This window comes from Mastigoproctus giganteus, chromosome 4 (assembly GCF_048544385.1).
Source record: "Mastigoproctus giganteus isolate SK-2022 chromosome 4, ASM4854438v1, whole genome shotgun sequence".
Taxonomy (NCBI): domain Eukaryota; kingdom Metazoa; phylum Arthropoda; class Arachnida; order Uropygi; family Thelyphonidae; genus Mastigoproctus; species Mastigoproctus giganteus.
The window spans coordinates 125,934,206-125,948,803 of NC_143578.1; the positions used below are offsets into that span (position 1 = coordinate 125,934,206).

Consider the following 14,598-nt stretch of genomic DNA (forward strand, 5'->3'; position numbering starts at 1 on the left):
TTGATGATGTTGTAGAGCGAATATCATCTTTTAAGGACACAAAAGGTGATATAGTTGTACACGTTGGCAGTAATAATATTAAGAGCAGGAGACCGGCAGAATTACTTAACAAGTACAGGTCACTGTTGAACAAAAGCCGAGAATTAGCGTTGAAATTGAAAGTGTCTGCAATTCTGCCCAGACACGATAGGAGGGAGTATATGATGAGAGCCTTGTCGATCAATTCGGCCCTGGAAAGATTGTGCAAGGCTCAAGGGGTAGAATTTTTTTCAGCCTGGACTGTACTTGTTAACAGGAGAGATTGCTTCTACAGGGATGGGACACACTTAAATAGAAAGGGTGCAAGAATATTTGCTGATGCTATCGAGGCAGTGTTAGGTGGGTCGGAAAACTGCTAGCTTGGGGGGGAGACAAAGACCAATAGATTGACAGTAGCCACTGGCAGAGGTGAAAGAGATTCTTGCACTGCTTCTATTAGAATGAGCAGAAGCCTGAAAAACAAGATGCATGGTATTTCAGAGACTGCTGGGAGCCATTGCGGTACAAGTAAACAAAGGGGTTGTGTTAGGGTAGCTAAGAATAGAAACAGGTGCAGGTATACTTGCGTGTACACCAATGCTAGGAGTTTAGTAAATAAATTTGATGAATTTGAGGTATTGCTCTAAACATCAAAGGCAGATATTGTTGGGATATCAGAGACGTGGTGTCACACAGACATAAGGAATGCAGAACTGCAATTTGGGGAGTACAACGTCTACAGAAAGGATAGACAGGATAGGAAGGGGGGAGGGGTTATGCTATTAGTTAAGAAACACATAAAAACCAAGGAAGTGAAGCCAGTCGACATCGCTGGACAGTGCAATGTTGAGTCAGTTTGGTGTGACATAAGAGGTAACTACTCTTATGTCACACCAAACTCAAAGAGGTAACTACCATTAGGGGTAAAGGGAAGGGTTATTGCTTCCGTAAAGGCGACTACGACGGACTGAGACAGTATTTAAATTCTATTGGGAGATCAAAATTGAGAGTAGGAGTGTGCTATAGGCCTAATGACTCTGATGAGTATAATAAGGAACTGTACAGGGAAATAGAGTGGGCCAGTAAAACAGAGTCTTATAATGGGAGATTTTAATTTCCCAGATATTGACTGGAATTTGGGGGCTGGTTACTCACACACTAGCAAGGCTTTTGTGGATTTATTGGATGATTGTTTTCTACATCAGCATGTTTGGGAGGCAACTAGAGGGAGTAATACTCTTGATTTGATTATCAGCAGTGATTTTTCATGCATTAAGAATCTGCAGATAAATGAACCACTAGGTGGCAGTGATCACAGTGTGCTGAAGTGGGATTTACTCAAAGAGGTAACTACCATTAGGGGTAAAGGGAAGGGTTATTGCTTCCGTAAAGGCGACTACGACGTACTGAGACAGTATTTAAATTCTATACAGTGGGACCAACTGATGATGTTACCAACAGCAAATTCAAAATGGGAAGCATTCAAAGAACTTATCTTGGAAGCTACTAGGCTTTACATACCAACTAAGAAATATTGTTCAAGGTTTAGGCCAAAATGGATGTCAGATGAACTAATGAGGCATATGGCAGAGAAGAAAAATGCATGGGATACTTACAAATTAACACATGACACAGAAGCCTATGATTGATACAAGTTGATATGCAACCAAGTTACAAAGGAGGTTAGGCAGGTGAAGGCAGATTACTAGAAATCCTTGGCAAGGGATGCAAAGAAAAACAGCAAAGAGTTCTTTACTTATGTAAACTCTAGAAGAAAGGGGATGAATCAGATTGGTCCACTTGATATTGATGGGTCAACTGTTGATGATCCTGCTCAGGTAGCTAACAAACTAAATGAATATTTTGCATCGACATTCACACATGAGGAGTTATTCAGCAAGGGGAATGCCAGAGGTGAATTCAACTCTAGCAGTAAGCTACAGAATCTTGAAATAACTGGGAGTAAAGTGGAGGAGAAACTGTTGAAGATAAACTCAAGAAAGGCACCCGGGGTGGATGGGATCTATCCAGTTATATTAAAGGAGGCAGCAAAGGAAATAAGCAAACCCCTAGCCATAATTATGAGAGCTTCCTTGGACTCGGGGGAGGTATCCATAGAATGGAAATGTGCAAATGTGACCCCAATTCACAAAGGAGGATCAAAGGCTGACACAAGTAATTATAGACCTGTGAGCTTAACTTCTGTTCCAGGAAAATTAATGGAGACACTGGTTAAAGAAGCACTGCAGGATCATTTAGACAAGACTTCAGTTATAGCTCAGACACAGAATGGTTTTGTTAAGGGGAAGTCTTGCCTGACCAACTTGATTGGATACTATGATGCAGTCACAAAAGAACTGGATGCAGGGAATAACTTTGATATTATATACTTGGATCTTAGAAAGGCTTTTGATACTGTTGCACATGGAAGACTGCTACACAAATTGGAGCAGTGTGACATTGGAGGCAAATTGCTGCTATGGATAAAGGGGTGGTTGAGGGGGAGAAGACAGAGAGTGGTAATCAATGGACACTGCTCATCGTGGACTAATGTTATTAGTGGAGTCCCTCAGGGCTCAGTGTTGGGTCCATTATTGTTTTCTGTATTTATAAATGATATTGATGATGGTATATCAAGCTTAATGTCCAAATTTGCAGACGATACAAAGGTTGGCAGGGTTGTCAAGGACACTACTGACACTATGCTGCTGCAACCGGATCTGGAAAGGTTGAGCAGATGGGCTGAGAGGTGGCAAATGAAGTTTGACATTGACAAATGTAAAGTACTACATATGGGAAACAGCAACCCCAGAGCAACGTATCAACTCTGTGGTACTACACTGACAGTGGTAGAGAATGAAAAGGACCTGGGGGTAATTGTGCAGGCAGATATGAAGTTCTCTGAGCAGTGCAGATGGGCTGCAAGAGTAGCTCATGGAGTATTGTCAATGATATACAGGAATTTTTCCAGCAGGGATAAGGAGGTGATTATTCCATTGTATAAGGCAATGGTCAGGCCACACCTAGAGTACTGTATACAGGATTAGTGAATGGAACGAGTACAGAGAAGGGCAACAAGATTAATGAATGGAACAAAGGGGTGCTCTTACGAAGAAAGGCTTAAGTTTTGCAAATTACAGTGTCTGGAGACTAGGCACCAGCGAGGTGATCTGAGGTGTATAAAGCCTTGAATGGTTTAAGCATGCTCAATGCTGATGGGCTTCTTCTTCTAGCTCAGGAAAATCACCTGAGAGGGCATAAATTCAAATTGAGGAAAGACAGATGTAGGATAGACGTGCGGAAATTTGCCTTTAGCCAGCGGGTGGTTGGTTGGTGGAACAGACTTCCATCCCTTGTGGTGGAGGTTGATAGCCTAAATAAGTTTAAGGCTCAGCTGGACAGGTATTTTGAACGAACAGAGGGGTGAAGTGGAAGTGGGTTTTTTTTTTTTTTTTTGTTTTTTGGCTGATGCTGCATAAGCTTGCTTTCTTGCATCAAATGCCTCTACTAATGCTAATGCTAAAAGTGCATTAAATTTAAACTGCGTATGTGCAAATATTTCTGCTTTATTATGTACATAAATATTAATTAAAAATTATAAAACATTATGTATATTTGATACTATTAGTTCTATTTTCAGGCTTATTTCAAATTTGGCATCTTCACATCATGCAAAATTTGAAATCTATTGTTTCCTGCATAATAGAGCCCATTTTACAAGAATACTGTGTTTCACGTTATCATCTTTATTCTGTGAAACAATAATGAATCTTTCAAAAACAATGAGGGAAGATTATAGACATTTATTGACTTAGTGGGAGAGAAAAACTAAGCAAGCTGAAAACAAACAAACACAAACTATTTGGGTTGTGTTTTTGCAACTGACAGGCTCTCACACTTAATTCCTATAGGGAAACAATAAGAATATTACTTCAGAAACTATTGCAATAAAAGTTTGACTATATTTAAGAAGGCATTTTCATTTTTTTTTTTTTTTTTTTCATTTATTGAGTAAAGCAGCCCCTAGCCAAAAAAAATCTGGCAAATCCACAAGTAAGCAGAAAAATTTCAGAATTTTAAATAGCGAGTAATGTTTAATGCAACATTATTTTTTAGGGGCACCTGTGAGTGCTTCACCACTACTGCCAGGTTATATTTGCAAAGCACCAGTTGAGGAACACCGATCTAGACAGGAATGCAGTTATACAGCAATCACAGCATAGATTTGCTTAAGGGGCAATCCGATTGTACTGTGATACAGCAACGAAGGAACTGAATACCAAAAATAATTTTGGCAACACATGCTTAGATTTTAGTAATGCTTCTGACAGATTTTACCTGAGAGACTGCTGTACAAATTGGAATAATATGACACTGGGGACAAATTACTGCTATAGATAAAGTGGCAGAAGACAGAGTGTGGTTATATATGGACACTGCTATTAAATGGACTAATGTTATCAGCAGGGTCTCAAGGTTTGCTGGGTCCCCTTACTTTAACAATATTTATTAACAATACTAACGAAGGCATATAAAGCTTATTGTCCAAGTGTGCGGATAATATAAAGGTTGACTGCTCACAGTTAATGAGAGGAGTCAAGTCATACATTACTATAACATGACCTAGAAAAATTAGCAGATGAGCTGAGAAGTGGCAATTAAGGTTTAACACTGATAAATGTAAGAGACCTAGAGATAACTGCACAGTCTGATCCATGAACTGCTATGACAATTAATGGGTATCTGTCAGTGATATACAGAAATTCTGCCAGCAAGAACAAGGAGTTATTATTCCATTACGTAAAGCAATAGTTAGGGCTGCATCTTGAATACTGCATTTATAACTATACTAGCTACTCATTTTATTTCACTCTGATGACATGATGGTTTCACTTGCAGTCCATAATTTAAAGTTGATATATTACTCTAAACCAGAGGTACTTAAACTATGGCCTGCAGCAAGGCTTTATCCAGCAAATGAAAGAATACTGAAAAACATTCTAGAGGCAAACCCCTGGCCTGCAGCCATGATAGATACATTGCAACATAAACTGTATTTTATCCATTATTTATTTATTTTTTTATTTTAATCTTCCAATGAAGATTTTCTCTCTCTTTCTCAAAGTACAGAACTACACTTTTGCATGATATCAGTCAACTTTAAGGCTGTTCATAGGAATGCATGTACCCCAAAGTGTTTATGTATACATATGGCACAGCTGCAAGTACTTTGAGATTTTTTTTTTTTTTTTTTTTTTTGTGATCCTCAGTGATACTGGTACAGAAACAAAGCTTTCAAAACTTTGCTAACAACTTAATGGTAAGTAAGGTGATAAATAACCACTGACAAGGTTTTGTCGCTTCAGGATGTCTTGGATCAATTACAGATATGGTCTGAAAGATGGCAAATTTAATTCTAATAAATATAAAGCTTTCATTTGGGTAAATAAATCTGAGGGTTACTTATACAGTAGGAGGAAAGGAACTAAAAGTGTCTCAGCATGAGAAAGATTTAAGGATTGTGATACAAGCAGACATACTATTAGTATTAGTATAGATAAAGTGCAAGGAAGCCACAGGCCTTTGCTGCACTGAAAAAAAAAGAAGAAAACAAGAAGTAAATAAGAAAATACAAATTATACACTTCCCTCCTCATGTAGGTAACTATCCAGTTAAACTTTGAATTTCTTCAAATTGTCAGCCTCAACTAACTGTGGAGGAAACTTGTTCCAGTAATCACCAATTAGCTGGCTAAAAGAAAACTTCTTATAATCTAGTCTAAACCTCTTCTGCTGTAATTTGAATTTATGACCCCTCAACTCTGGAATTCTTTATAACAGTAAAAATTCTGCTTTCATTAATTCTACTAACCCCTCTCAGAGCCTTATAAACCTCAATCAAGTGCCCTCATAAGGTGCCTGGTCGCTGATCTCACAATGTGAGTTGCCTGTCTGTGGACTATTTCAAGAAGCTCAATGTCTTTTCAGATGAGGTCTCCATACTTGGTCACAGTATTCCAAATGTGGTCTTGCAAGTGACATATACAGTGGAATTATGATCTCCCTATCTCTACAGTATAATGTTCGATAAATCAGAAATAGGACATCATGAGATTTCCTTGCTGCCTGTTTACACTACTCACAAACTTCATGTCAACTCATATCATAATTACCAGTCCCTCTCTTCCTCTACATTTGTAATTCAATCCTACAAAGTGTATAATTTATTTTGGGGTTGCTATTCCCCAAGTGCATTTTTCTGCATTAAAACATGGCTGTTACTTTTCTGACCATTCTTGAAGCCTGTTCATGTCATCCTGAAGGACTGCTGCTTGGCACTGGCCATTAATGATTCTCCCAATCTTTCTGTCATCTGCAAATTTCAGTTGACATCATTCCCTTTATCCCTTTGTCAATGTCATTTATGAAAATCAAAAACACCAGTGGTCCAAGAACCGATTCTTGGGAGACCCCACTTCTGACGTTAACACCAATCTGAAGAATATCCATTGACCAGAACCCTCTGCCTGTTCCAAAACCCCTTCAATATATCACCAGAAGAAATTTATGGAATTTATCAGTTAGAAATAACTGACTTGCAACAAGCCAATGGTACATTTAAAACTATGTTTAAAGAGAATTCCCTTTTTGAATTTTATGTAAGCCTTCCTGATGAATAAGAAAATTTTAAAAAGTTTACTGCTTGTATGTTCTCAATTTTCAACAGCATATACAACTGTGAGCAAACATTTTCAAAAATAAAATTAGTGAAATCCAAGCTTAGGTCAAGACCCAAACTAAGATCAAGGCTTCCTGATGAACACCTGCATCAGATTCAACCTCAAGTATCTCATTAAGGTCTGTATCTTTCTATTGCTTGTATTTTTATTTTTAATAACATTAAAAAAATAATCCACTAACTAAAATTAATCCATATGGAATTCTAAATATTCATAATTCCAATAAGTGGCCCTCTAATAAAGTTGGCTTTTCAATGTGGCCCTGTCATGCTAAATGGTTGGGAACCACTGTTGTAGATGATTCTAAAGTGTTTTGCAATAATATAAATTGTAGAGTAAGAGCTGCAACTTATAAAATCGAACACCAGTTATTCAGAAAGACTTTTTTGGTGTAAGTTTTGTGCATTTTGTGATAAATATGGCAAGAAATAAGAAACTGAGCATTGAAAAAAGAAGTGTATTATAACTCTGTATAAAGAAAGCCACGAGAAGTATTGGCAAAAAAATAGGTGTTTCATTTAAAGGAGTACAAACTACCATTCAACAATTCAAGGAGACTGGCAGTTTAAAGAACAAACCACATTCAAGATGACCACACATAACAGAAGTACAAGATAAGACCATAACACTGATTTCTAAATGCAATTGACAACTTATTGTACCTGAAATCCAAGTTGAGTTCAATTGGAACAGATAAACTCCTGTGTCTAATGCATTGTAAAACTTCGTCTTAAACAAGCAGAACTTCATGTGTCATGTAGTGTTCCCTTATTAAAATTGGAAAATCGAATGAAAAGGCTTGAGCTAATAACCATCAACATTGAACAATTGAAGAGTGGAAAAATGTACCATGGAAAAATCCAAATTTCAAAATTTTGGATCCAAGCGTAGAGTTTATGTGATACAAAACTGAATAAAAAATCATGCCAAACTGCTCAGTCAAGCACGGTGGTGGGTTCATCATGATCTGGGGTTGCTTCTGTTTTCCTAGAGTGGGTGACATCATCAGAACTAAAGGAATTTTAAGAAAAGAAAGACATAAAAATATTCTTGAACATAATGCAATATCCTCTGGACTTCAACTTTGTGAAAGAAATTTCATATTACAACAAGACAATGACCTGAAGCACAGCTGTGCAGCAATTTTCTAGCAACTAAACAACAGGAGGGAGTGTTGCATATTAAAGTGTGGCCACCCCAATCACCTGATTTAAATCCAATAGAGCTTTTATGGAAACATCTAGACCAATGGTGCAGAAACTGTGGGGTGCGACCCCCAGAGGGATCATGGGATAAATTAAAGGAGTCATGGAAATTTTCAAATAAAATTATTTTTTGTGTAGAGACTTTACTAATCAAATGAAATCTGAGATATGAATGAACCCTACCATCACTCTTTATTTTGTTAGGATGGTTACATGTGTGATGCAGGTGACATTCTTACTTATTGTCTGAGTATGAAATATGCCTTAACTTGCTCCCTGGCTCACAGAGAACACAGCTGACTAGTGCAACTTCTCAGTATTTATTAATACCTCTCAGCACTACTCAGGAATTGAGTAGTACTGAGAAGTTTTTTTTTTTTTTTTTTTTTGGTAGTTGTTGGCGCATCGGCTTCTGTGGCCATAATGCACCTCCCAAGGTTTTTGCAGTGCTTTGATCCAAGCCCGAGGCGGGATTCGAACCCGCAACCTTTGGGTTGCCAGGCAGGCACTTTACCCACCCGGCTAGCCCGGTCGGCGTACTGAGAAGTACTACTCAATACTACTCAATATGGTGCTTTCATGTCAACTTGGATGTGTTTTTTATTCTTCTGCTACTTTTTATATTGCACATTTCATTGTTATCATTGTTTTTAAGAAGAAAAAATATATATTTTACCATGAACAATTGGGTAATCAGAACAAAACAGCTGAGGAGTGACAACAATAATGTGGCTACAGATACTTCAGATGTTAATAAGGTAAGAAATATATCATGTGAAAATTTGGAATACTAATGTTATTAAAACTACACTTGAAATACTAATGTTATTTCAAGTGTAGTGCAACCACCAATTTCTGGTAGGGAGGAGCCATCATATCCCAAATCAAAAGGAATGGAAAAAGAATAGAAAATATCAAGAGAAGTACAGCTTCACTTATGCTGTTGATGATGAGCAACATTCTGTGTGCATAATATGTTATGAAAACCAGGCTGACGAAAGAATGAAACCTATTAAATTAAACAGATACTTACATACAAAACATCCACATATAATGAAAAAAACTGAATCCTTTTTGAACTGAATCTGTTGAAGTTTCATATTTAATAGGAAAAAAATTTAAATCACATACTACTGCTGAATCTCGTTTTCCCTGCTGTAATAAAAATGATTTCAATTATGCATGGAGGAAAGTACAGAAATGATTTAAAAACCATTTCTCTATCCAGAGACAGTCTCGTGGACAACATAAAATTCAATTTATTAAATCGACAGAGAGAAAGTCCAATTTTTGCAATACAGTTAATTGAATCCACAGATATTTTAAACAGTTCTAACCCCAGGGGGTTCACATCTGGTGAGTATGGGCTTGGCACACCCATAGTCCTGAGCTGGATATCATCATTCTCCTCTTTCTTGGTGATTCCCTTCTACTTCTGTCTCTCTCTGGACTTAGTCAAAGACACAAAAGGATACTCTTATAGTGAAAGACATTTCTGCAAGTTGCAGCACTTGGAATCTAGATACCTGTGAGGAGAACTGATTGAACATTTTAAGGCTTTAATTGGAGTAAATTAAATGCTGATGGCATCCTTACTCTTTCTTGGTTAATGCATGGAAAACAAACTTGAATTAGACAAATTATTAGAGACAATGGCTAAATGATATTGGTGTGTTTTTTTTTTTTTTTTTTTTTTTTGCTGATACAGAATAAGTTTGTTTCCTTGCACCATTTGGCCTGATTAATACCAGTACTGTTCATATATGTGAAAATTTTCTTGTTATTGATTTTTTGCTCTCTTAGCCAGCAAATTCTCTTAAAGAACCTTTGCCAGGTTAATCACTAAGAGTACCCCTTTTTATGCTACTATTAAAGATCAACTTATAGCTAAATTCTCCCATGCTCTTTTTTTATTCTCTATTAAAATTATTTATCCATCATGGCACCCTCCTCATGCTATATTTTCTTAATGATATATATACATTCATGTTTTTTTGTTTATATTTTTAACTACTGTTTTAAAAGCATTCCACAGTTACCCAGCATTCACTGTCCCCATGCTATCTACCAAATTAATACTGGCCATTTCACAACTCTTCATAATCTCCTTCATGAATTTAAAACCATGCCTTTGCCTTTAGCAACTGCAAATTCTCTTTTCACCATCCAACTTATACTCCAGAAAAACTCCACTAAGAGTTACTGTACTTTAAAATCTTATGATGTCATCTAATTCTTAGGTGATGATCAGCTCTAGAATGTCTCTGCCCCTGGCACTTTCTCTAACATGCAGATTTAAAAACTTGTATGAGTACAAAATAAAAATAGTGTTGTACTTCAACATACAAATCCTCTTATAACACATGCATGTGTGGTTTCTTGATGTGAAAATTTCAGGTGTTAAAAAAAAAAAATTCATGTAGTATTTGAGTAAATTCAGCAAAATTTTTATTTCTGAACCCTGTGGAATAGCTTTTATAAATGCTTTATAAAATCAGGAATCAAAATCAGAAATTTGAAGATATATTTGATTATCAATAAAAGCTTATACTCAATTTATAATAAAGAAATGATATTTTCAAAACATGTCCAAAATCATTCTGTAACAATTTCCATTGTAATGATGACCAAGGTAAAATAAAAATAGTTATTAATACATCCACTGAATGAACTGAAATCAGTGTCCACACTGACCACGTAACCTCAATATTTGAAAATGAAATAAGCATAATAATTAAAATCTGAGAAAAAAATTACATGGATATTACACTATTCTAAAGCTAAACATTAAACGCTCTACTTCCTATTATTTTACAATAATATGTGGAAGTAGAGCATTGGGTGAAGCATATTTCCAATACATTATACTAACTTGCTTTTTAAGAGTTAATTCTTCAGCATGTGTCAAAAAATAAAATAATAATAAAAACAGTAAAAAAGAGTTGAAAAAGGGGTTTAAAAAATGAACTAATTCTTAATTCTGGTACCACAGTGAATAATATGATGAAAAATATTTTTTAGAAACAACAGTCTTATTATAAAAAAAATAATAATAAAACTTTTCCCTGATTGCCACATGGTATAAATTAATGTCAAAGTCAAAAGGAGAAAAACATTACTTTAACAAATTATGCTTTAAAAAATTGATTGAGCAGTCCCAGCCTGATATGTAGCGATGTTTCTTAGAACCAAGGGATTGTTTATGACATTGTGTACACTACACAGCAATTAAATTATGGCAGATCATTCTCTTTCCCTGTAGTCTTCTTATCTACCGCCTCTGCTGGCCCAGTGACAGAGAATGCAAGGGAGCTTAATGAAACCACCCTGCAAATACAGAAGGAACCCAAACACCTTGAAGTCCCCACAGACATCACATTTACAATGGTCATACCCAGTCTTCTGTAACACATGCTTCATATTTCTTTAGTCTTTCTTAATATGAATGGAGTGTGCAATCCATGGGTATATATTTTCATTGTGAAATAACACAGCTTTTACCTGAACTGTCTATGAAAACACCACTTGTTTGGATTGTGGCCAATACCAATTTATTCATAAAAACCCATCAAATATCAAAACAACAGCACAGGGATTCTGGTATTTCTTCATGGATTTGGTTATGCTGATACAGCGTAAAATTGCGCATAAGTAACATCTTTTTCTGTATGTGGAAGTTCAGCCGTTATCCAGCAGATTCCATTGTTTTAAATTCTAATTCCAATCTTTTAAAAAGATGTCCGAAGCTCTACAGTGGATGTAGTTAGATCCAAGTCACTCACAGAGTTATTCAAATCTTACCAATTAAGAGAAATGTGGCTCGTTACTTGAACAGGCTTCTGAAGTACAAATCCAATTATCCTGTTCAAATGATTGATCATCCAATTCTGAAGAATTTTCTCTGGAAGGTGGATTGGGAAATGGTGGGTGTCATTGCGTGACACTGGAACAACAAAGGATATTGGCAGACACTACAGCTTTTTTTATCCACTGACTTTTTAAACTTTGATATATCCATCATACAAAAGTAACAATTGTCATGATGGTTTGTGGGCTTTCTCCATATATCAGGTATAGCAAGAAGCATACACTTACAACTGCCATGAAACCATTCCTCTAATGGTGACCTGCAACTATCACAGCAGAAACAAACTGCCCACAATCTGTCTTCATTGCTCACAGGCATCCCAAAATAGGCTTCACGTGCACTGCAAAATTGGCAACCCCAATGATGTTATGCTTCATCTACTTTGAACCTATATAATATCCACAAACATTACAGAATGGATTTTGAAACAATTTATACATTAGTAAACATAAAAAAAGGGGGCAGTTTCTTACATATGACAGTATTGGTATGCACTTATGTAATACATATAGATGATATGAGCATGTAAGACCATCAATCACTGCCAAAATACTGACATCAGAGAAAAACTAATGACATCATTTGATACCACACAAAATATAAGAAACATTAGAATAAAAACAATTTTTTTTTGTTAAATAGTGTAATGAACAGCAAGCAATATTAAACTGCATCTCTTTAAAACAAAATATCATTTAAAATTGCAACACAAAAGAAATTAAAGTTTAATTAGGCTATGCTATATGCAAATCATATTATAGAAATTAATACAACTCCGTTATATCAAATAAATTCATACTCCCTGTTTGTTTCATCTGCAACTGCTACACTTTGCTGATCAGATGAGGTTTCCGTGGTCTTTGATTTTTCGCCACTTTCAGAAACAGCAGATACTGAGGATGCACTCCCATGAGTATTAGGATTACTTGTTTCACTTACATCGCCATGATCATCACCAGAACCTTTGGGCTGAAATCATGGGTACAAATTTACAAACGTTTCTTGCAATTATAATTATTTAAATTTTATTTTCATTATTTAAAAAAAATTATCTGAGGGTGCCAAAATCATTGTTTGGTACAAGCAATATTAGCAGTTACATTAGTAATTAAAAAAAACACCCAATATTGTTGGCTTGAAACTCAATAAAAAAAAAAACACTGGCTGGCTGGTCAGGAAAAAAAAAAAAAAAAAATTTTTTTTTTTTTTTTTGCTCCCTGTTAAATTTCAGGATGATTCTTGTAGATTTGACATTGCTGGATTCAAATATGGCAACCACAATGCTGTAACACCCACCAATTTTAAGGGAGAAGGAATTAATGTCAAAAACTAAGTTTCTAGTAAAAAAAAAAAAAAAAAAAAAAAGATTTAATATATTTTAAGAAAATGTTACATACAATACTAAATATTGAAATATTAATCTTATAACAAAATACTTATTTTGTCTTTTTTTGCCTTTTATAATCATACAATGGTGTCTCCTGTACAAGATTCCAACAGTAGTCTGCCAACATATTTGGACTCCATTTTCCCTGGTATCTTTTATCTATTTGAGAAATATCTTGGTGAAACTGTTCGCCATGTTCATCAGAGACCGCTTCCAAGTTTTCTGGAAAAAAAGTCTAAATGGGAATGTAGGAAATAAAGCTTTAGACTTTTTTCGGACGAGGCAGAGGTTTTCGAAAGCCTTCCAGGCTCTTATTTCTGCAACATTTAATTTTTTAGTGAATTCCTCACCTTGGAATAGCAGTCTGATTTGAGGACCCACAAAAATTCCCTCTTATCCTGGCCTCACTGATTCAAGGAAACTTTTGCCTCAAACAGGAAAATCCTCCTCCTTTTTTGTCCATCGCCCTCACAAATATTTTTTATCAAACCTAGCTGTGCAATGGAGGTAAATAGATTTTTGACTTATCCACCAAAGGAGATGTGCTACATTTTTCTAGCCTGGTGTAGTTTCTGAATGGTCTGACTTTTTTTTTTTTTTACCCTTTAGTGGTACTTCTTCACTTTCTTATTTGGGGAAGCACGCGTGCACACACGCACTCTCACTCTCTCTCTCTCTTCCTCCCCCACCCCCACACACTTGCAACTTCCAGAACTGAAGTCCCTTCCTACATATGCTGTTATTTGGTTTTTAGGAGCATTAGCAACTAAGGCCATATTGCTCACGGGATATGCAGTGGTCATTCGCTGACCTTTCCACATCCTCCATATTTGGAGGTCACGGGCTTGAACCCTGGTATAATAAAGAAGCATGTGCTACGCACTACTGCTCCTACCCACCTGGCTACGGAGGCACCCTTCCTACATACGCATCTCTTTGTTTTCAGAATTAATTCTGTTGTCCTCATTTTTACTCTTTCACGCAACCTATCTTTCCAACATGAGCTGCGATTCATATTAAATCTGAAAGCATCTGCAATTTTACCCAGACATGATAGGAGGGAGTACTTCATGAAAGCTTTATTAGTCAATTTGGCACTGGACAAGTAGTACGATCATGAGATAAAATTTTTCTCTCTATGTACTTTTTAACAGGAGAGGCTGCTTCTATAGGGGTATGATACACTTAAAATGTAAGAAGTATCTGCAATTATAAGAATATTTGCTGATGCTATCAAGGCAGTGTTAGGTAGTTTGGAAAGCTATTTTTTTGGGAGGATGATATGCAGACCAACAGTTTAACAGCAGTCTGAAGCAAAAGGTGAAACTGATTCTTGCACTGCTTCTACTGGGAAGTCTAGCAGCCTGCAAAGGAAGGTGTG

The 14,598-nt window shown here is 36.2% G+C and overlaps 1 protein-coding gene across 1 annotated transcript in view; it reads right to left on the minus strand.

Annotated features, from left to right (window-relative positions):
• Nucleotides 1–14,598, minus strand: part of LOC150087047 (lysine-specific demethylase RAD23A-like) — a 186,011-nt gene that overhangs the window by 79,319 nt on the left and 92,094 nt on the right. Inside the window, exon 4 of the mRNA XM_090372915.1 lies at nucleotides 12,630–12,799. Within this exon, the coding sequence (XP_090229041.1) occupies nucleotides 12,630–12,799 (170 nt within the window). The remainder of the gene's footprint in view (nucleotides 1–12,629; nucleotides 12,800–14,598) is intronic.